At 35.8% G+C, this 21,069-nt stretch overlaps 3 protein-coding genes across 3 annotated transcripts; 2 read left to right on the top strand and 1 right to left on the bottom strand.

The window, feature by feature from the left end:
- The first annotated feature begins 3,362 nt into the window (after positions 1–3,362).
- LOC131015039 (fasciclin-like arabinogalactan protein 3) lies at positions 3,363–4,919 on the top strand. Its single transcript, XM_057943231.1, has one exon. The coding sequence runs from the start codon at positions 3,365–3,367 to the stop codon at positions 4,478–4,480; it is 1,116 nt and encodes a 371-aa protein (XP_057799214.1). The 5' UTR covers positions 3,363–3,364; the 3' UTR covers positions 4,481–4,919.
- Positions 4,920–12,041: 7,122 nt separating this feature from the next.
- Positions 12,042–13,592, top strand: LOC131015038 (xyloglucan endotransglucosylase/hydrolase protein 3-like). Its single transcript, XM_057943230.1, has 4 exons — positions 12,042–12,335; positions 12,697–12,797; positions 12,905–13,101; positions 13,187–13,592. Exons 1-4 carry the CDS (start codon positions 12,167–12,169, stop codon positions 13,518–13,520), a joined length of 801 nt encoding a protein of 266 aa, XP_057799213.1. The 5' UTR covers positions 12,042–12,166; the 3' UTR covers positions 13,521–13,592.
- A 77-nt stretch (positions 13,593–13,669) lies between these two features.
- Positions 13,670–20,059, bottom strand: LOC131015037 (ubiquitin carboxyl-terminal hydrolase 18-like). The gene is made up of 11 exons (XM_057943229.1): positions 19,522–20,059; positions 18,042–18,213; positions 17,870–17,958; positions 17,699–17,784; positions 17,403–17,565; positions 17,176–17,299; positions 16,792–16,949; positions 16,351–16,435; positions 15,582–15,794; positions 15,427–15,488; positions 13,670–15,092 (listed from the first exon to the last, which is right to left on the bottom strand). Exons 1-11 carry the CDS (start codon positions 19,800–19,802, stop codon positions 14,117–14,119), a joined length of 2,409 nt encoding a protein of 802 aa, XP_057799212.1. The 5' UTR covers positions 19,803–20,059; the 3' UTR covers positions 13,670–14,116.
- Positions 20,060–21,069: the final 1,010 nt, after the last annotated feature.

The following is a 21,069-nucleotide window of genomic DNA, read 5'->3' as shown; positions in this document are numbered from 1 at the left end:
GTAGAGTTTCGTGACATCAACTTTCATGTTGTTTTTTTTGTCACTCTCGGTTACCAAAATCCAATAATATAAGTACAACTAAACAGATAACGCCGAGAACTTTTCAATGGTACATTCGTATTGTCTATCGAAATTCAGATAATCAAGTTATTAGTTGGCTGGTCAAATTCTAAAAGAACGAAAATTTATGTATTTTTTAATCAAAAAATAGATTTGATTGAAAATTAAAAATTAATAACAATTAACCTTTAATGATTAATTTAGGGGTTTAATTGAGCAACGATTTTGTAGTAAATACAAAGGGATGGGCATCCTAACGTGTCACTTTATGGCTAGTGCCACGTAGCGGTGATCATCAAATAAGGGCATTCACTATGGGAAAAAAATTTGGGGTAGTATCCTAGGTGGCATGGGTAGTGCCATAGTGGAGGGATTACTTTGGGGTAGCAAAGTTTGGATGGGGTAGTAGTTTTGCTACCGGTAGCAGTCCTAACATTGCGGGCCCCAACTACATTTATCCTTTAATTTTGCCTTTCTCTATTTTCCTTTTTTATTGTAAAAATAGTATAATAATGATAGTGGGTCCATGAATAGTAACAAATGAGGTAGTGTTATAGTGTAGAAAATATGAGGTAGTTGAAAAAGGAGGTAGTTGTTGATGTGGCACACAGATGACACCACTATGGGGTAGCACCATAGTGGATGCTTAGCTCATTAAATTTTCCCATTTTCGGATTGAACCTCAGGTGTAAAATGACCTGTTTTTCCAAATAGATTTGTTAGTAACTTAAGAGCACCCGCAATGGGGCACAAAAATTAGGCTCGAGCCCGCCCCATCCGCGCTCTCCGCCATTGCCGAGCCGGCGGCTCGCGCACCGAATGCAGACCAGCGCTCTGTGCTCAGAAAGGAGAAGGAGATGGCGCGTGCATCTCATCGCCCAATCAAACAATTTTCTGCCTTTTTTTATTAAAAAAAATGAAAAATTCAAAAGTGCCGTTTCAGATTTTCAGCCGTTGGGCCTTTTTTGTTTTTTTTTATTCTTCTTTCTTCTATATATAATTCATATGTCTTCAATTTTATTTTATATCTTTTTTTCCATCATCTATCTCTTCTTTCATCCTATATCTCTTCTACCTTTATTCATCTTGTTCTCTTAATTTTTTTTTTAAATCATGGAAGGAGATTGTGAAGGTCATGGGACAATTCTCCCAAGCTCAACGCAATCTCGACGATAGCATGTTGATGAGTAGAGACACCTCTCAAATGAATCACGACGAATTGGCGTTTCACTTGGCCAAGGTGGCAGAAATCAAGCAACGCAACAATCTTCCATATATTCTAGAATTTTATTTTATGTTTTTTTTTTATGTAATTTAGGACTTTAGTTAAATGTATTGCAATTTTAATTTTCAATCAATGTAGGCTCTCCCATTGTTGAGAGAGTGGGCTCAAAAATGTGGGGGCCACATTTTTAGCCCACCCTGAACTCTCCATTATGGATGCTCTAATATGAATATCTTTTATCTTGCTAGGTGTGACATGACATTTTCACAACGACGGTGTACGTTGAAAATTATTGAAAATTATTGAAAAAATACACTCATTTGGACTCATAAATTGACTTAGCCGGTCACAGTTTTAATATGAATTTACTTGACGTTCATATCTCATTGAAATATATGAGATTGGAAAATCTATAATATTAAGAATATAAAGATGAGTCTATTGTCACAAGATCTTCTTTTTAGAAGGAAAAACCGCGCATTTTATCCAATCGAATGTCGAACGATTTACAATATCCTCCAATCATTCAGCGAGATCGGCCACATCAAATAAATAAGCATAATACTTCTCATGTCCATCTTATTTGACCTAGTTATTTTCGGCACGGTTATTAAGAAGAGTAATATTGTAATATAGAGTCGTGTAAAGTTTATTGGCGGTCATGTCTTTTATAGTTAAATTTATTAATAAAAAGAGAAATAAGTCAAGTCGAGTGAGACGACTCAAAAAGAAAATTAGATCAAGTGAAGTGGGACGAAGAGGGCAGTACTTTATAATTTCATTTTTCTTCCCTCTTCAACTTGCACTTCACGTCCGATTCTCCACTTGATTGTGAGAATTTACCAAAACAAAATTAACAAATGAAGGTATTTTGAGAATAATGACTGTTATAGTTCATTTTCGTCTACTTAGATTGTGTTCTATTTGATAGAATAAATAAGATGATGGAAAATATACATTTATACCTTTTTCTAAATGGATAAAATTTTGGTTAGTCCCTTTTTCCTCATTTTCACTCTAATTTATTATACAATATTGTCATAAAGGGTATTGTTGTGATAATATTTTCTTGTATGTGAGATAAAAAAGTTGGGGACCATTATGAAAATGTGTTGATTTTTTTTTTCATATTTTTCTTATCTCTCATATTTTATAGTATTAAATTTACAACTAAACATAACACACAGTCAACAAAATATTTTCAGCCAACTAGGCAAACGTCCATGTCTTGGTTCTTAATTTGCACGTAAATTTTTTCTTAAATTTCCACATCTTTGTGGAAATTCATCAGATAATTAAGAATATTGTGACAAATTACCACAAGATTTAATATAGATGATGATGAAATAGTGCGAGCAGCCAATTGTTTCGAGCACAATATATATACATATATAGGTAATGACAGAGTCAACTTATTTTGATATTTATGATATATAAATTGTTGTGAGGGAACTATATGACGTTACTTTCATTGTGATATTTGGCATGCAGTGATGTAGACTCACAAAAGTACTTTAGCATTAATCTAATTACTATTCAATCATCATGCACCAAGTCAACGAGATATCGCATACATCCAACTCAACTAGTGCATGTACGGATGTACCATCTTCTTTATCTATCAATGGGAGAAAAATTATATTCCTAATTTAAAGCGAAAATTGATGTAATTCTCGTAGAATTTGCTTATTATATTAATATTTTCAACACTACGTGTATGTGTTGATCTAATTAATGATAATTAAAGTGATTAATGCATAGAGAGATTAAATTGATCTTGGATTCGAAAATATATTTCCAACACTTCCTTTAATCCTTTATATTTTTATGTTTGAAAAAGAAACGACAAGAATGAGTTATTTAAGTTATTAATATTTAATATCGTCATAACGCTAAATTTTGAACAAGAAGCAAATAATGATAAAGTGCAATTTATCCATTTTTTGGTGTAGTACCTCATTTTGTTATAAAAAAAACATGCCCACTACGATAATTCCAATATGTCCCTTTAAGGACATCCAATTTAATTGTAAAAATATAGAGAAGATTATTCCAATATATTAAGATTGTTTAAAAAACATGCATGCATGGCTATACATCCAATTCTCCACAATAATAGCCTTCATGCTATCAAGGCCATCCAAACTCCCACCTCTCTCTCACTCCCTCACTTCACTCTCTCTCTCTCTACATATATATACACACACCCCTGTGTATCGACATGATGAGTGCAACTCGGAATTAATCACCACCCACATTAATTCCTCCAATTCGGCCACCTCGATTAATTTTCCTTCTCATCAAGGACAAAATCACACAAAAATGAGCCCCTCCGCCGGCCGCCGCGTGCTCCTCATCGCCGCCGCCGTCCTCCTATCCTCCGCTACGACGGCCTCCGCCGTCAAGATCAGCATCCTCCTGGGGCGGTTCCCCGGGTTCGAGCAGTTCAACCAGCTCCTCAGCAGCACCCACCTGGCGGAGGAGGTGGACCGGCACAGCGGCGGCATCACGGTGCTCGGCCTCCCCAACGGCCGCCTCGGCACCCTCATGCAGTTGCCGGAGGAAGTCCAGAGGAGCATCCTCAGCCTCCACATCATCCTCGACTACTACGACATGGCCAAGCTCACCAAGCTCCCCCCCGGCAACAAGACCACCCTCACCACCCTCTACCAGTCCTCCGGCGTCGCCACCGGCCAGCAGGGCTTCATCGACGTCGTCCGCCGCCACGATGGCACCATCGTCTTCGGCTCCGCCGTCCCCGGATCCCCCCAACTCACCAATTTCATCAACCCCGTCGTCGCCCAGCCCTTCAACATCTCCATCCTCAGCGTCTCTCAGCCCATCATCGTCGCGGAGATCGACGGAAGCACCGTCCAGCCCGCCCCGGACACACCGCCGCCAGCCCCGGCTGCGAAGTTGACCCCGCCTCCGGCGGCCAGTCCGCCGGAGGAAGAGCTGGCGCCGGATGTGCCGGCGCCGGATGCGCCACCATCTGCGCCGGCGCCGGCGCCGGCGTCTGCCCCAGCGCCGAGCCCAGACGCGGACGCGGACGCGCTAGGGGCGGATGAAGGGGAGGGAGATGCGGATGCGGCGGATCTGACGCCAGAGGTGGAGAAGAGCGGCAGCGTGAAGGGCGGCGTGGGTTTAGGGTTGGGGATTGGATTGGCGGCGGCGGCGTTCCTCGCCGGGAATTGAAATGGGGAAGATGTGGTGGAACACTTGAAGATCGTAATGAGATGAAACGGTGTTTGTGGAAAGGAGGGATTGATATGATATGATGGCCAAAGGGAATGGCGCAAGTGAAGTGAACGCGGGAAATAAAGAATCTGTTTAATTAGTTTCTCCAATAAAAGGGAGGGGGAAATTGGGGAAAAAGGAAGAAGTAAAAACTTTCTTGCTTTTTTGCGTTTTTTTGTTGTGGCATTTTCAGTGTTTCCATGATTCAAAGTAAGTCATATTTATTTTTATCCGTGCATGGTTTGGGCAAAAATGTTTGGCCATGCATCGCTGTTATCATTAGTGATGGCAATGCATGTGTATGGTTTGGGCATGCATCGCTGTTATACTTATCATGTCATTGCTTGAGAAATCGGATAAATATAAATAAAATGTTAATGGCTTATAAAAATACAAATTATGCTTAAATTTTGGTTTCTTACTAAATTTATTTTTTTGGTCAAAATATACATAAGTTTTTATAGTTTTGAAATTATCCAGAGCTCAAAATTCGCTAGCTAATAACTTGATGTCTGAAGTTCGATGAGCAATCCGAATATACCGTTGAAAAGTTCTTGACGTTATATTTCTAACGATATTTATATTATTGGGTTTTTGTTACTAAAAATAATAAAAAAATAACATGAAAATTGATGTCATGAAACTCTATATAATTTCTTTTTTTTTTCGACCACTTTCGGTGATTAAAACTTAACAATATTGGTATCATTATAAAGCTATATATTATCAAATATCAAGATATTTCTAACAGTACTTTTGAATTGTTCATCGGACTCGCAACAATCAAGTTATTGACAAATGAACTTTTGGAATTACGTCAAATTCTAAAAAAATAAAAAATAATATATATTTTAACCAAAAAAATAGATTTAGTTAAAAATTAAAATTTAGGTATACTTCATATATTTTCAGACAAATAACCCTAAATAAAAAGATAAAGGACTTGGGCCAAATGATTTTAGACCTGATGAAATTTAGCTTCAATCTTTGGTTCAATCCTTCACAAGATTTCCACACCTACGAAATTCTATGGGTCTCTCTCTCTGCTCAGTCTTCTCCCCGGGCTTCTCATTCTCATCAAACATCCCAAACATGTAAGTCTCCAACGCTCCCCGCTTCTTCGGCGTCCCGCCGCCCACGCCGCCGCCGCCTCCAGACGGCCACCCGCTCTCAGAAACCAACCACTCTGAAGAGCGCAGTACACGCCGTCAACCATGGCGTCGAAGAGGTTCCTATATTCGAGGCCGTTGTCGTTAAATTCGAGCCGTGGAGAAGTAAACAAAGCATAATCAAGCTTCACATTTCCAGAAGAATTGAATCTCCGATATAAGCCAAGTAAGGGTATATATGTGCAACGGGCGAGTTGCCAACAATCTAGCATCGGAGAAAGACGTGGTGGAACTCTACAAAGCCAACGAATCAAGAAGATGCGAATCTACGACCCAAATCAAGCCACCCTCATATAAACTATAATTACAATTATTAAACTATAATTTGAACTATGCGCAAGAATTTGAAATATAATTTTAATTATATGCGCAAGAATTTTACAATTTTTACACGGAAATTATATGCGCATATAATATTTAAAACTATAATTTTGACTATAATGACAAAACTATATGCGCAAGAATTTTACAATTATTACACTTTTTAAACTCTAATTTTTACTATGCGCATACCAATTATTTAACTATGCGCATCTCAATTATTTATTAACAATGCCCTTCTCAATTTTAATTACAATGCGCATACCAATATATGCGCATCTCAATATATCACTTTTTAATACAATATTTTATCACTTTTTAAACAATGCGCGTACCAATTTTAAAAAATGCGCATACCAATTTTTAAACTCCAATTATTAAAACAATGCGCATTCAAATTTGCAAACACTGCGGAAATCAAAAAATTACACCGCATAGTAATAAAAACAATGCGAAAATTATGTATAAGTCAACTATGCGCACAAATATTAACTCTGCGCATATTAATTGCGCAGAGTTTTGACTATGCGCAAACAATAACGGAATCCATTCAGTACACGAAAATCCACACTGCAAATCACACGCCCAATCATTATGCACAACTTTTTTCAGCATAAGAAATATTAAAATAATACAATGGGTATGGGGTAAATCATTTTGAAAAAGTGTGTATATGAGAAATGTAGTTTGCAAAAGGTGGGTATTTTAGATTTCCTCCCATTGATATATTGGAGGGGAAGATGGAATAGTGTAATAGGATTTTGATGTGACTATTTATCAAGATCAGATTTCTCACAGTTGTACTCGTTGCTGTAATAACTCACCAAACTTCGCTGATTAAATACTCCTCGTATTTTAAAAAATTAAATCCTCAAACTTATGATTTAATACTTGTAAGTCGAAATTAATTCGCGACTTAATACTAAACACATGTAGTTCGAAATAATAAAATTATTATTCACATAAGCTCAAGCTATAATTCTAGTAATTCAATTTAAATAACACGATTTATGAAATCGGATATAAATATGAAATTTCTAATAGTATTGATTGAATCAATCAACTTTGCTTTAGCTAAACCAATAATTTAATTTTGATTCATGACTGAATATTAAATCGCAACTCTGTATTTCTTATACAGGCTTTTGCTGAAATAATATTATCTCAACAGAATAGTTACAATAAATAATTAAATAGGCAAAGTAATTTTATAACTAATACATATATTTAATCTAATATGTATTTAAAAGAGTGAGGCATCACATAATTAGTTTCTTAGATAAATAGATAAGCATATTTGATTAATTATTACTTTATTAATTAATGGGCTGGACTATGATTTAATTTTATAAATTGGCCCATAAACTAAAGGCTTGGGAGAAGTGAGGTATTTTAGGGCAGTAGAGATTTTCTTTAGGAAGGAACTTTGACTTGGACGAGAAAACTTGGAGTTGGCGGCTGGATTGGAGCATAACACGTTTGGAGTTTCTTGTATTTGTTACTCCTTTTGATCGTCAAGATTATGTCACAATTATTATATTGAGTGTCCGCCAAGATTATGTTACTTTTCTTTCAAGGCAATGATCACATTCCCATCACCCTCTTTAATATTTTATCATTACTAACACTTTTTATTTACAAAAAATCCACTCAAAATTCAATCTCAACCACATATCTCATAAAGTGGTGGGACCCTTTCTCCACTACATCAAAATCATCACCAATTTTATTAAATCTCGTGCCCAACCAATTTGACATGAGTATTTGATAATTCGTACCTTTGTTTTGATCTGGAGATTTCGGTGATAATTATATTTAACTCAATTCTTTAGATTTTATATTATGCTTTCTTTCTTTGATTTTATTGTGTTTTATTTCAATAATATGAGTAGCTAATTTTTTTTTATTCGGCGAGAATAATGAAATACTAATTTAATATCTGTGAGACCTAATTGTTCATATAATTGATTCCTATTGATTTCGATTTATTCCTTGTGTTTAAAGTCAATTCTGATTCAATTTAAACCTGATCAACTTAGATTTAATTGGATTAAAGTCAATTGGTTCTTCAATCCGTAATTGTTGAAATAAGGCTTATTAGTGATAAAGCTACCATGTTCGTAGTAGGAATAAATTGGTAGATGAATTATTATTTGCGTGCATGGGTAATTTATCTAAATCGGATTCCTTCATCTTAATGCTATTAAAACATTAAATCTAGGTCTGACGTCTACAGTTAGGTTATGTTTTAATAAGGGAAATAAGCTGGTCTGGCGTCTATAGCTGTCTATCGACAAAGTAAGTAGGAATTGGGGTACGTCCGTTGCGTTCACAGTATCCTATAACTGGTTGGTTGATAGATATTAATTTATCTTTGCGTCGATGATCGGAGTTATTAAATTAACATGGATTTATTCGAGTCGAGTTACTTTTCCTTTATTAATTTCTAGTGCAATTTTTGTTGATTTATTTGCTTTCTTAGTTGATTAATAATTCTTCTCAAATGTGGAGGCTATCTTTAAGAAATCTTTAAGAAATTGAATGCTTTTACCTGTGGTTTGACCCTGCTTATTACTATACTTATTTAATTCTTGGTATAATTGTAGGAATTATTTGGTGGTATATGACATTCACCACACGTTTACCTGTGGTTTGACCCTGCTTTTATCAGACATGTTGGCTGTTCGTTGTCGGTGATGTAAAGGCCAACACACGGTACCTTCGGATTGCTCATCGAAAAAATAATTTAATTAGAAATCAAAACTTAAGCATATATAATTCGTATATTCATAGGCTAATGAGTAATGACATTTTATTTATATTTATCCGATTTCTCAAGTAGTGACATGATAACAACGATGCATGCCCAAACCATACACATGCAGTGATATAACTTATAAGTGATAGTATAAAATAAAAATGCAACTCCTTGCCACTTTGAACGTCTTTAATTATCAGGTTAGAAATATGAGTGTTCCCATTTGCATCATCATAAATACAATATTTTACATAATGATGCAAATGGGAATATTAATATTTCTAACCTGACAATTAAAGACTAGAGCTATCAAAATGGGCCCATTTTGGCCCATTTTGACAGCTCTATTTGGTGTACTGAATCTCAACTTATTGATATGATATGGCTAAAGGGAAATGGCGCAAGTGAAGTGAACGTGGGAAATAAAGAATTTGTGTTTAATTAGTTTTCTCCAATAGAGGGGGAAATTGGGGAAAAAGAAGAAGAAGTAAAAACAATCTTGCTTTTTGCGATTTTTCCTTGTGGCATTTTAGATTGGATCCTCTATCCCATAATGTAGTGTGAATCACCGTGTAACAGTACTAACTTTTTACTGTTTGGCCAACACACGCACACCAACAAAGTTAATGACCAGACATGTTGGTTGTTCGTGTAAAGGCCAACACACGGTACCTTCGGATTGCTCATCGAAAAAAATAAATTTAATTAGAAATCAAAACTTAAGCATAATTCGTGTATTCATAGGCGAATGACGTTTTATTTATATTTATCCGATTTCTCAAGCAGTGACATGATAACAGCGATGCATGCCCAAACCATACACATGCAGTGATATAACTTATATAATTTGAAAATTCATATTCCCAAAAATCATCATGAGCCCCGAGTGTTTCCACGTTAGGCCACAAGTTGAGTAAATCTTCACGAATTTTCGAATTAGGTGGAAACGCCTTCCGCGCTATAAATGTTGAGCCTCTTTTACGTTGATCATCCGGCATCGTTACTCATAGGTTGTTTATAACGATGTCGGATGATCAACGTAAAAGAGGCTCAGTATTTATAGCGCGCGAAAGGCGTTTCCACCTAATTCGAAAATTCGTAAAGATTTACCCAACTTGTGGCCTAACGTGGAAACACTCGGGGCTCATGATGATTTTTGGGAATATGAATATGGTAAGCACGGCGAGAACTCCGTACTTACACGAGCTAAGTATTTCGATCTTGTGATCCGTCTGTGCGAATGGATGTACGGAGAATCTATTGGGCATACCAAACTTACATTTGGACTTAAGACGAACATAGACTATTCACAAGCTGAAATTTCTAAATTCTTCTTCAAACGCACTGGAGTCATTCCGTGTATCCACTGTATACCTTGGGGACGTCTTGATTGCCGTGTAAAAGAAGTTCGCTTTGAATTGGACACGAGTGCCAACTTGCAGAACTCTGTGGTGCCGTTTATAGGGGCCAGGGGTAATGTTTACTTCATGTGACAAATCCAGCTCCATTGCCAACACACGGTACCTTCGGATTGCTCATCGAAATAATAAATTTAATTAGAAATCAAAACTTAAGCATAATTCGTGTATTTATAGGCGAATGACGTTTTATTTATATTTATCCGATTTCTCAAGCAGTGACATGATAACAGCGATGCATGCCTAAACCATACACATGCAGTGATATAACTTATAAGTGATGGTATAAAATAAAAATGCATCGCCTTGCCACTTTGAACGTCTTTAATTGTCAGGTCAGAAATATGAGTGTTCCCATTTGCATCATCATAAATACAATATTTTATATGATGATGCAAATGGGAACAGTACTCATATTTCTAACCTGACAATTAAAGACTAGAGATATCAAAATGGGCCGAAATGGGCCCATTTTGGCCCATTTTGACAGCTCTGTTTGTTACAAGTACTTATTATGAATGTTATGACCGTATTTTGTTTGCCCTTACCTGTGACATACGCATACTTGAGTTTGATACTGTGATGTTGATATGTTTGATTTGCCATGTTATTTTTACACATTTCTTGCCATTGTGTGGTCGCTTGTTGATTTAGGTAGAGCAAGGCTCTTGGCTCGGGACACTTGTAGAGCTAGATTCGCCCTGCTGGAGTCTGCTTTACCTCTCAGAATGCCTATAATCCTAAAGGCAGCTCGTAACTGGTACAAGTTCTTAAATTCTTGTTCTCTATTAAGAGAATAATTATGTTATTATGCTGGTATGAGCATTTCAGGAGCTTGAAAAGATACCCGCGTATGTATGTATGTACGTTATTATGTTATTATGCTGGTATGTATCAAATAAAAGTTACAAAAAAGATAAAGAAAAAGAAAAAGAAAAAAAAATATAATTTACAAATAAACTTTCAATTTTATTATAACTACTAAATTGCCACTCAATTTTGAAATTGATTTTCAATTGAAAGTTGTCTTTTTAATATAGTATAGATATTATAGATTAACGCCCTTACTATGACAAAAGTTTTAAAATTTTATATACCCTAAGTATGAAATAATCAATTTTAATCATTTACTTTTAACTAGAAAATCAAAAATAAAAATGCTAAATAATAATGATATACTCTAAATAAATGCAATACACAAGGAATTGAAAGTGACATCAAAAATTAGAATACAGAAACTCAAATCCGAAATGTGGAATTTGATTTGGTATGTTAACAGATGATGTGAAAGAAAAGATAAAGTGTTAACATTGGTTGATTTCTAGCTAAGAAAACGTCAAAAAAAAAAGATTGGGATATTCATTCACGTGTACTGTTGTATCTATAAAACCTTTTACGACAATTGATATCCACATATATATGATCCGTGATCATTTTGTTTAAAAAGAATGAAAATCGAATTAATCCTCAATTAATTAAGGGCGTAAGCGTGAGGTTGTTTTTTTAGTTGTCTCATCTTTTTTAGCAATTCAGTAATTATGGTATGATATTAATTACGATCGTGCTAATTACGGCACACTAGATACTCAGAATCACACACTTTCTTTTATGTTTAGCAAAAAAATTTATTGCGCTAGTTAGGTCTAAATTTATTTTTAACTGAATTTTACCATATATGACAATTAACTAGTGGAGAAAACTGCATCTTTTTTCTGGCCTAATCGTTTCCGAAATTATCACAAATCCGTGTTTTCTATATCATACTATTTGGCTAATTCATGCCATAATCGTATTGAATCTTACCATAATTTAGATTAAAGATTTATATGCATACAAATTTACGTGCGCGCATGTATGATTTGAATAATCCTCCCGCTCTACATGTGCCTATTTATATAGCAATTAAAATTTGAAGCATTCGCAAATTATAAATCAAAGAACTAATAGTAATCATTCTTGGTAGCTCATCAACTCTTCCATGGCTATTCGCATTGCTATCATACTAGTTTTCATTTCTGTTTTTTTAATGCAAGAAATTCTTGCACAAAATAGTTTTGATAAATACTATGACCCTCTATGGGGATTGAATCACATCACAGTTGATCCTCAAGGAACTGAAGTTCAACTTTTGATGGATCAGTCATCAGGTCTCTCTCTCTCCCTCTCTCTCATATCCATGAAAACATCATCTCACTTGATAAATCCATGTCATTTATATTGATTGATCCTACGATATATATTTATTTTGAATTTATTCTTTTCTGCATATATTTTGTGAATTTGCGTAACGTTGAACATATCAATAATTTTGATAAACATACGTAAATGTTGAAAATCCCGTCACTACAGGATTCGAACCCCAAACTAAAATGATTGTTCATCGAAATTATTGATTTGTTCAACTATTGTAAACTTCGCAAAATATTTAATTCCTCCATGGAACCTAACACTATATATATATCAATGATTGTAAATTTCTCAAAATATATAGTATATGTGTGTGTGTAGGCGCTGGATTTAGGTCAAAATTGGAGTATGGGTCAGGGTTGTTTCACATAAGGATGAAGATACCAGAGAAAAGAACTGGAGGAATAGTTACAACCTTCTATGTAAGAACTGCATGCATTTCAAATTTTAACTAAGGTTTCTTTATTATCTTTGAAGTTGGTAATAATTATTTCAATTAATTTATTACAATGTTGTTGGTTATTATCAGTTAACTTCAGCCCCAGACAACCAGCCCCCAAATAATCATTTTGAAATAGATTACGAGTTCATAGGCACAAACGGCACTGTCCAAACCAATGTCTATAACAATGATGAAGGCCACAGAGAGCAAAGCTTCAATCTTTGGTTCAATCCTTCACAAGATTTCCACACTTACGAAATTCTATGGAACTCTCGCCAGATAGTGTCTCTCCCTCTCTCTCTCTCTCTGGATAATGTTATATTTACGGTATATATATATATATATATATATGACAGTTAATATCTGCAGATTCTTGGTGGATAGTATTCCGATAAGAGTGTTCAAGAACAACACTGCACAAGGAATAGATTATCCTTGGAAACCGATGCACATTGAAGCGAGTATATGGAATGCGAATTGGGCAGGAGACGTGGATTGGACCCAAGCTCCGTTCGTGGCTCATTTCGAGGATTTCGGCTTCAAGGCTTGCGAAGCCAACGCCGGTGATTGCAGCAGAGACAGTTATTGGGAGTTCGACGATGAGCAGAAACGAAAAATGCAGCAGTTTAGAAGATCGTCTATGACTTACGACTACTGTTCTCAGCCTTCTACCTCCAAGCCGGAATGTGCCTTCAATATTTGAAGGAAATATGATTATTATTATTATGTAATGTATTCAAATCTTGATCGCTATTTAATTATATTTCATCTGAAACAGTCAGATTTCCAGTCACAAGCAGCAAATATGAATTAATAAATCCAATCACCTGATAAATGGACGAAGATGAAATGTGCAGTAAAAGGAATTTAGATTTCAGTAAGAGAAGTAATTGTAAGGAGAGACAAGAGAATCCAAGATTCCTGTAAATATTGAAACCAAGGATATATATTCCCAGCGCATCCAGTTTGTGGGGATGGGATAATCGAATGCTATAAACAGCAAAGAAAGGGGAAAAGAATTTTGCTCTTACCAACATATAATCAACGTTATTTCTAAGACTTTCAGGTTTGAATCTTCTCAACACATCAACTCTTTATAGAATTCACCCCGACAATGCGTGTGCCAAATTGATGAATAAATAACTCCAGACTTTCTTGAATTATTACAGAAGGTTTCCAATCTTCTGCAATTTTGATTCGACAAATTCGACGCTAGTGAATCTTTCTAAACCTCCCTTGGGATGGTATATCTTCTCATGACATCTGAAGTTTCTACCTCCTGGCGTCCATTATGTTAGGTTATTCGACTGAAGCATCTATCTCATCATATTCACTCGCGGAATCTCCATTCTCGAGGCTCTTACACATATCAGATTCTGCAGAAACATCTCCGTTCTCATGTGTGATGTGAAGCTCCCTGTCTTTCAATAAGCCACCATTTTCACGCAATAAACAAGACTTTGCAACTTCTTTTGTATGATTATCCAGCTTAACACATTTCCTTAGTGGCTGTTTTCCAAAAAAACCAGGACGGAAGAGTGGCTTACACTTTTCCGCAGAACTTCCTCCATTTGCTTTCTTAGTAGAGCTTTGAGTATCATCAGAGGATGATAAGCCATTCCCAGGCCCAATATTTCCATCCTGAGATGTTGAACTAGCAGAGTTCTCTTTATCTGAAACCGCATTGGCGGTAGTATCGATGGCTGGAACGTTACCAGTGGTGCTGCTGTCTGGCGAATCTTTACAGTTCCCAACCGTAGTTGACTCTTCAGTCAACATTCTGGATGAACCTGCATTGCTGTCGAGTTTATTGCCACAACTTGCTTCAACATCAGAAGCAGACGAGGATGCCTCATTCTTGGCATCCAATTCTGTAGAAGTAGAATCAATCAATGAAGTGCTAGTGAGATGCGGCTCATTGTCATTATTTCTGGTAGAAGGAACTTCTTTTGGTGTGGTGGGAAATTCATCATTATTGTGAAGTTCAGAATCACTGACAATGGGCAAACTTATGTCAGGAGATGCCATTTTTGTATCTCCCTCTGCATCTTCCGCATCTGCAGTCGATGGAAATTCTTCCCCATTATTGACCTTATTTCCCGAACCATTATTAGATGATTGCTCTGAATCGACGGGACTGTCAATGAATACTGCATCAGGAGAGGACTCCGCATGTTGTTTCATGGAAGAGTCCACTTCAACTATTTTCACTTTCTCACTTTCTTCTTTCCTCAACAATTCAGTGGGAAGCAAGCATGATGGGCGAGCATGTATCCTGTCAAAACCAGTGCAAGCATGATATCATTGCACCCATCAAGATGCTGTTCAAATTATATAAAGCACTAATAAGCATGCGAAACCCAAACCAATGGCAATGATTTAAAGTCCTGATGACAGTATAAGTGCTAGGGCAATGTTAGCGTTGGGGACTCTGCTTGGGCATTTGGAGCATTTGGACAGTATATAACATTAAATTCACTTCACAAGGACTTCAGATTTAGAGTCATCAAGAACAAAAACTCTAAACTCAAAATTACTACCATAAACTTAAGGAGAATTCTTTGGATTATTTGTTGATCTTTGTTAACCATGTAAAATGATAGAATTACCTGCTGTACAAGAGCATATAAGCTCCCTGTGAAAGCACCTCATCCAAATCAACGCTAGCAACCTAAGAAGAAGACAGATATGCAAGTTCAAACATCTGATGCGCTAAAATGAAATATTTACACGACAGTCTAGCAGGAAAATCAGCAACTGTTACCTTGCAATCATCAATTCTGTACCAGTTTCCACGGAAATCCTTAACATAACAGATGTAATGGCCAAAAAAAGATGCATTCAGCATGTCCACATGGACAATAACAGCATACAGCTTGTAAACATCATTTCCGTCTTCCAATTCACTCATGTATGGGCTAAGATCCAGAGTCTCTGGGAAAGTCACCCTCTTGTTAAGTTTCCCAAATCTCCCACTCTGCACAAGAAGTAACAGAATTTGTCATACAAATTCGATGTAACAGTGAGATTGGAGACCACTGACTGAAGGCCACGGTCCATTTATATCCAACCACTAAAGCTGAGAAAACACATCAAGAGAGAGAGTAACACGCGCTACTATTAGTTCAAAATGAAGAGCAAAATAGGGAGCATGAACTAACATGGAGTAGAGGTCAGACAGAATAATGACACCATTATTCACATTTGAACTTTTTTGGCAAAAGGTAAAACGTGGATGGATATATAGGGACAGGAAATACTATATAAATGAATTTGCCACTATGAAAGACCTATGATACTGCATAAAGTGATGCATAATATCAGCTTTAGAATCTCACAAGTCAGATGATCAATCCAAAATAGATAAACCTCCTGTGAAAAATCTTTTCATTAGCTGGCCAAGATTTTCTTAAGGTGCTACTATTCTAATTAACATATGTAAGCGCATTAAAAGCTTAAGCTTCATCTCCTTCTACAGAATCATAGATATCGGGGAAAGGAGAATCAGAGCACAGTACATACAAGGACCAGACCTGGAATCTTTTCAAGGCAATTGTAAGAATGTTTGGTGCTCGCTGGACAGTAAGGCGCTTCCATGCCATGACATATGCATTGCAGCTGCAAGGACAACTCATCCAGATTGGTCAAAAGTTGCAATATCCAAAGGTAACAGCCTTTTCATGTTATATAACTTGGTATCAACAAATACTTCTTTGAGTTAAATGACACAAGCATCAAGTAAAAACTAAAATGTGAATCAAGTGGATCAAATGAAAGCAATAGCCAAACTATTAAAGGCAGTAAAATAACTTAAGTAATGAGTGCAGCAAGATGGTATAAGCAACAACTTTTGATCAATTGGCACCATTTAGATTGCTCAAAAGTGAATTTTAAATTCAAAATAAGATTATAGTATGACTGTTGAGAATTAGTATCCCCTATGAAAAATGTGAACTAGCAAATATAGCACTTACCCATCGCATTTATACATATTATCCCCATGAAGCCACTCCTTGGCAGTAAATTGATCCAAACACTCCTCCATAGATCCAGCATCCCCATGAATTTCAACAGTTAAATCCATCATATTTTCAAATTGGTTTGAAACGTTTTTGCATTCTGCGCATATAACCTGAAAGTGGACCTGATTAACCAAGCAATTGGATGCAGGGTCTTTTTTTAAGGGTGGGGGGGTTTCACATATGAAACTAGACAGTTACATATTGATACTGTCCAAGCACGTTGACGCAGAATAATGTTGTTATTCAACAGAATAGCATTTGAGGCAAACATTAGAAGAACTGAAAAAGAAAATACAACACAAACAATAAAAGCTCGAAATTCATTATGCATGCTACCTGTGATCGAAGACGACCCCCAAATATATGTTGAATAAGGGTTGTCTCTTGAAAGCTAGGATGAACAACCTTTTCTCCACCAAATTCATCAAGGCACACAGACTGCATTGTGTCAATGGCAAACCTAAAAAGCAACTGCATGTTACTTAACCAAAATAAAAGAATGCAAAGTCGTACACCTACTTTATTATTGTTATTATATTAAGTATTGAACAAGTTATAAGGACCTCATAAATTCATGGGCATCCTCCTGTTTCCCATATCCAAGATTACCACCTATGTTAGGCAATCGTGAAAGAATGTTCATTGGAGAAAATGGATTAGCACTTCGGCTAGCCCTTTCCATGTGCAATTGAAATTCACAAAGAAAACACCAATCGTTCCTTTGGCCTGGATAACACAGAGATGGAAAGGAAAGATAACGATTATCCACAAATAAATACAAGGGAAAAAAAATGGGAATGAAGTGGTATTTGTATCTACATAAAATACGATAGAATATAGATTAGATCAAGGTTGTTACATTCTCTGCGGTGACCTTTCTCCAACAAGTAGGCAACAAGCGGCCGGGTGTATGCGAGACATTGAAGAACAACATTAGCAAAGCAACTGCATAGAAGCAAGTGAGACAAGAAGTATTGGTATTTGACATTTTAAATATCAACGTCAGATGTAGAACGAAATAATACAATACCTGTTTCCACAGTTAAGAAGTCCACAAGGAGGATAGCCTGGTTTGTCCCAAGTGAAAAATTCTAGAAATTCCTCGTATGGAAAAAGTATCTGAAAAGGTATAGGAAATTCATATTGAAGCATGTAAATACTAATATGTAAATTAGAAATCAGAAAATGAGGTGGTCAAGTACCTTGTTTGAAGGCTTGTAAATCTTTGAACTTCCACCCAAAGGTGCTACTGAAGCTATCCTTCCCCTCAAAGTGGATTTTGGTATTGTATAGTTAGCTTTGTAAAGTGACTTCATCTCTTTGCATCTCGTCTTGTGCTCAGAAGTCCAGTGAGATTTTTGACAAGCTTCAGAACTGGAGTTTTGACAGGCATAGTAAATGTTAGCTAAATAGCAGGATCAGTATTAAAAGTTATTGACACATCATGCTTCTATATATGACCCAATTTAGGAGATTACACTGGGAATCCAGTTCATGAAAACATATGCCTCTAATATCATCAAAGAAAATTCAAAGCAGTAATGAACATTTTTTCAGTGTCACTGAGACAGTAAGCCATCTGTGATTTCAAACTCATGGCCGTAACTTTTTCTTGTGAACTTGTGAACAGAGTCTCGGCCAGAGGAAGAAAATTGAAAACGTAAAGTTGAATTAAAATAGTCGCGGATGTCTATTTCCACACACTGTGAAGTAGGCACAATTTTCTCAATGTAAACAAGGAATCCAAATTGTTGATTTCAAAATTAGTAGACCAGTTTGACAACAGATGATGACAAACCATGCTCATAAGCACTAGAACAATTCTCAATGGAGCATCTCATTGTATCGGATAACAACACATGCATAAACCAATTTTCGAAATTAGATCATATGAGATGGCCAATCCAACCAGTATGATGCTGTGCATGTTTCCATCTTCTATAGTGCTCTACAGAATGCATATAGAGCCTTTTCTTCACTCTCCATAAGTGAGAAGGACAATAGCAAAACAATTTGATTCCTTCGCGAGCAGAGGTCAACAACCAGTAGAACTACAGTGATTGAGCAGAAAAGCTTAGAAGTTTCAGATAGCATGCATGCATTATGCGTTCAATGATTGCATCCTCTCTTTCTAAATTAGTCTAATCACCCTATTCCACTCAAAAGTACAGCTTTTGGATTGTTTCATATACAGACAAAGCTCAGCTCAGTTCAGCTACGCAAGACCAAGGCATGATGTATAAAGCACGCAGAATACATATAGAGCCTTTTCTTCACTCTCCATAAGTGAGAAGGACAATAGCAAAACAATTTGATTCCTTTGCGAGCAGAGGTCAACAACCAGTAGAACTACAGTGCATTGAGCAGAAAAGCTTAGAAGTTTCAGATAGCATGCATGCATTAATGATTGCATCCCCTCTTTTCTAAATTAGTCTAATCACCAAATTCCACTCAAAAGTACAACTTTTGGATTATTTCATATACAGACAAAGCTCAGCTCAGCTCAGCTACGCAAGACCAAGCCATGATGTATAAAGCACGCCGTAATGCATAGATTATCATCACTATTCCGGATAAAAGAAAAAATCCAAGCCTCCAACACAAAATCCACATGCATAAATACAGCAATTCATTGTCAAACACCAAATAAAGCAATTATAAGCACAATTAACATGTAATTACCAGTACTTGACCATCTTGCAGCCGGCGCACTGCTTCTTCGTCAGATGGCCGCACACGGCGCAGGAATCAAAACCCTCGGCAGCGCCACCGGCGGCCTCCGACATACTGTCCCTCTTCCGGCGATCCAAGGACGAATAATCGGCGGCGGAGGAATCGAAATTGGAGTCCACCACGAAGTACCTCGACGCTGTGTTCCGCACCAAATACAGCAGCCCGAAAATCCCAACTAACGCCAACACTATGAATTGCAGGAACCAGTTAAGATCCGCCGCGACATGCATTTACAATCTGAAATTTCCTCACGATGTTCTGATCTGATTTTAGATATCATTAATTAAATTACTGGGATTTAGGGTTTCTGTGGGGGAAGGGGGGAGATTCAATTGGTTAACGTAATATTTCCATGTTTTCTGTAGTTTGTAATTTATTGGTTCTGTTCTATTCTATTCTCTGCAATAATTCCAGACTTTTTATTAACAAAACCTTTAATAGTAAAATTAAATTAGTACAGATTTTTGGTTTCTTGTTAGTGAGGTTTCTCTCGTAAGAACGGTGCTGACGGCGTGCATGACTTTGTAAAATCGTCATTTTTACGCCCAATTTTAGAAATAGGTTCACAAATTAATTCTCTCGGCGGATCTCAGTGTCACAACCCAAATATAATTATTTATTTGTATTAGTACTATTTTTTGTACAATTTATTTTAAACAAGTGGAATTTAGATTATTTTTTTCGAGTTTGAACTTAAACTTAAACTAAGAGGGTGTTTGAATGAGCTTATAAACTCTTTAAAACAATTTATAAGTTGTTTAAGCGCTCATAAGATTATTTAAAATATTTGACAAAATAAGCTCTTAAATAGTTTATAAGGTGAAAATAAGTTCTAAGAGTTTATAAGTTTTTCAAAAAGTAAGTTTATTTATCTCAATTTATTTTCTTATTATCTTATAAGTAACACGCATTTTACAAAATTTTGTCAATTATGATTTTTTATTTTCATTATATATCATTATAATTTTATTTTTATTTGATTTCATATCTCTAACAAAGATTTTTTTATCTATAACTAAAATACCCAAATAGCTTACCACCTTACCTTTTGTTCGTTGCTACTATCATTTTTATAGGGATATCGGGTATCGGGTATCGTGTATCAGGTATATTCGATTTTTTTAAATAGTTAATTTATTAATCAAAGAAAAAATTACTAGAATACAAATATAGAATTAGAAATTTAAAAAAATCATAAACAGAAACAAACTTTCTGTTAGGGGTATAAAAACATGTATCAAGTGATGCCTATTATAATGTATCCGATTCTAAAAAGTCGAAATCAAAGACGAGTTTTGTGGTGTTATCAGGTATCACATATAATCAAAGTACTAATTTAATTTAAAATATAAATTAATAGTATTAATTTAATCCAATAAAGTTTTAATATAAAAAACAAAAAATATGCTTACATTTTTGTATCAAAATTAAATTGCAAATATAAAGTGTATAAATAGTTTTGGATTTCATTTATATTTATAGGTAAATTACTTTTAA

This window comes from Salvia miltiorrhiza, chromosome 3 (assembly GCF_028751815.1).
Source record: "Salvia miltiorrhiza cultivar Shanhuang (shh) chromosome 3, IMPLAD_Smil_shh, whole genome shotgun sequence".
Classification (NCBI taxonomy): domain Eukaryota; kingdom Viridiplantae; phylum Streptophyta; class Magnoliopsida; order Lamiales; family Lamiaceae; genus Salvia; species Salvia miltiorrhiza.
The sequence above is the reverse complement of the archived record's forward strand: the minus strand, read 5'-3'. Positions and strand labels throughout refer to the sequence as shown.

Bases quoted from the DNA above. Each gene is read 5' to 3' on its own strand.
- LOC131015039 (XM_057943231.1), top strand. From the start codon at position 3,365: ATGCATGCATGGCTATACATCCAATTCTCCACAATAATAGCCTTCATG.
- LOC131015038 (XM_057943230.1), top strand. From the start codon at position 12,167: ATGGCTATTCGCATTGCTATCATACTAGTTTTCATTTCTGTTTTTTTA. The intron at 12,798-12,904 runs GTAAGAACTGCA...GGTTATTATCAG, and splicing joins GAATAGTTACAACCTTCTAT to TTAACTTCAGCCCCAGACAA. The intron at 13,102-13,186 runs GTCTCTCCCTCT...TAATATCTGCAG, and splicing joins TGGAACTCTCGCCAGATAGT to ATTCTTGGTGGATAGTATTC.
- LOC131015037 (XM_057943229.1), bottom strand. From the start codon at position 19,802: ATGCATGTCGCGGCGGATCTTAACTGGTTCCTGCAATTCATAGTGTTG. The intron at 18,214-19,521 runs GTAATTACATGT...TCAAAACTCCAG, and splicing joins TGCAAGATGGTCAAGTACTG to TTCTGAAGCTTGTCAAAAAT. The intron at 15,795-16,350 runs GTCTGGTCCTTG...CTTCTTGTGCAG, and splicing joins TTGCCTTGAAAAGATTCCAG to AGTGGGAGATTTGGGAAACT.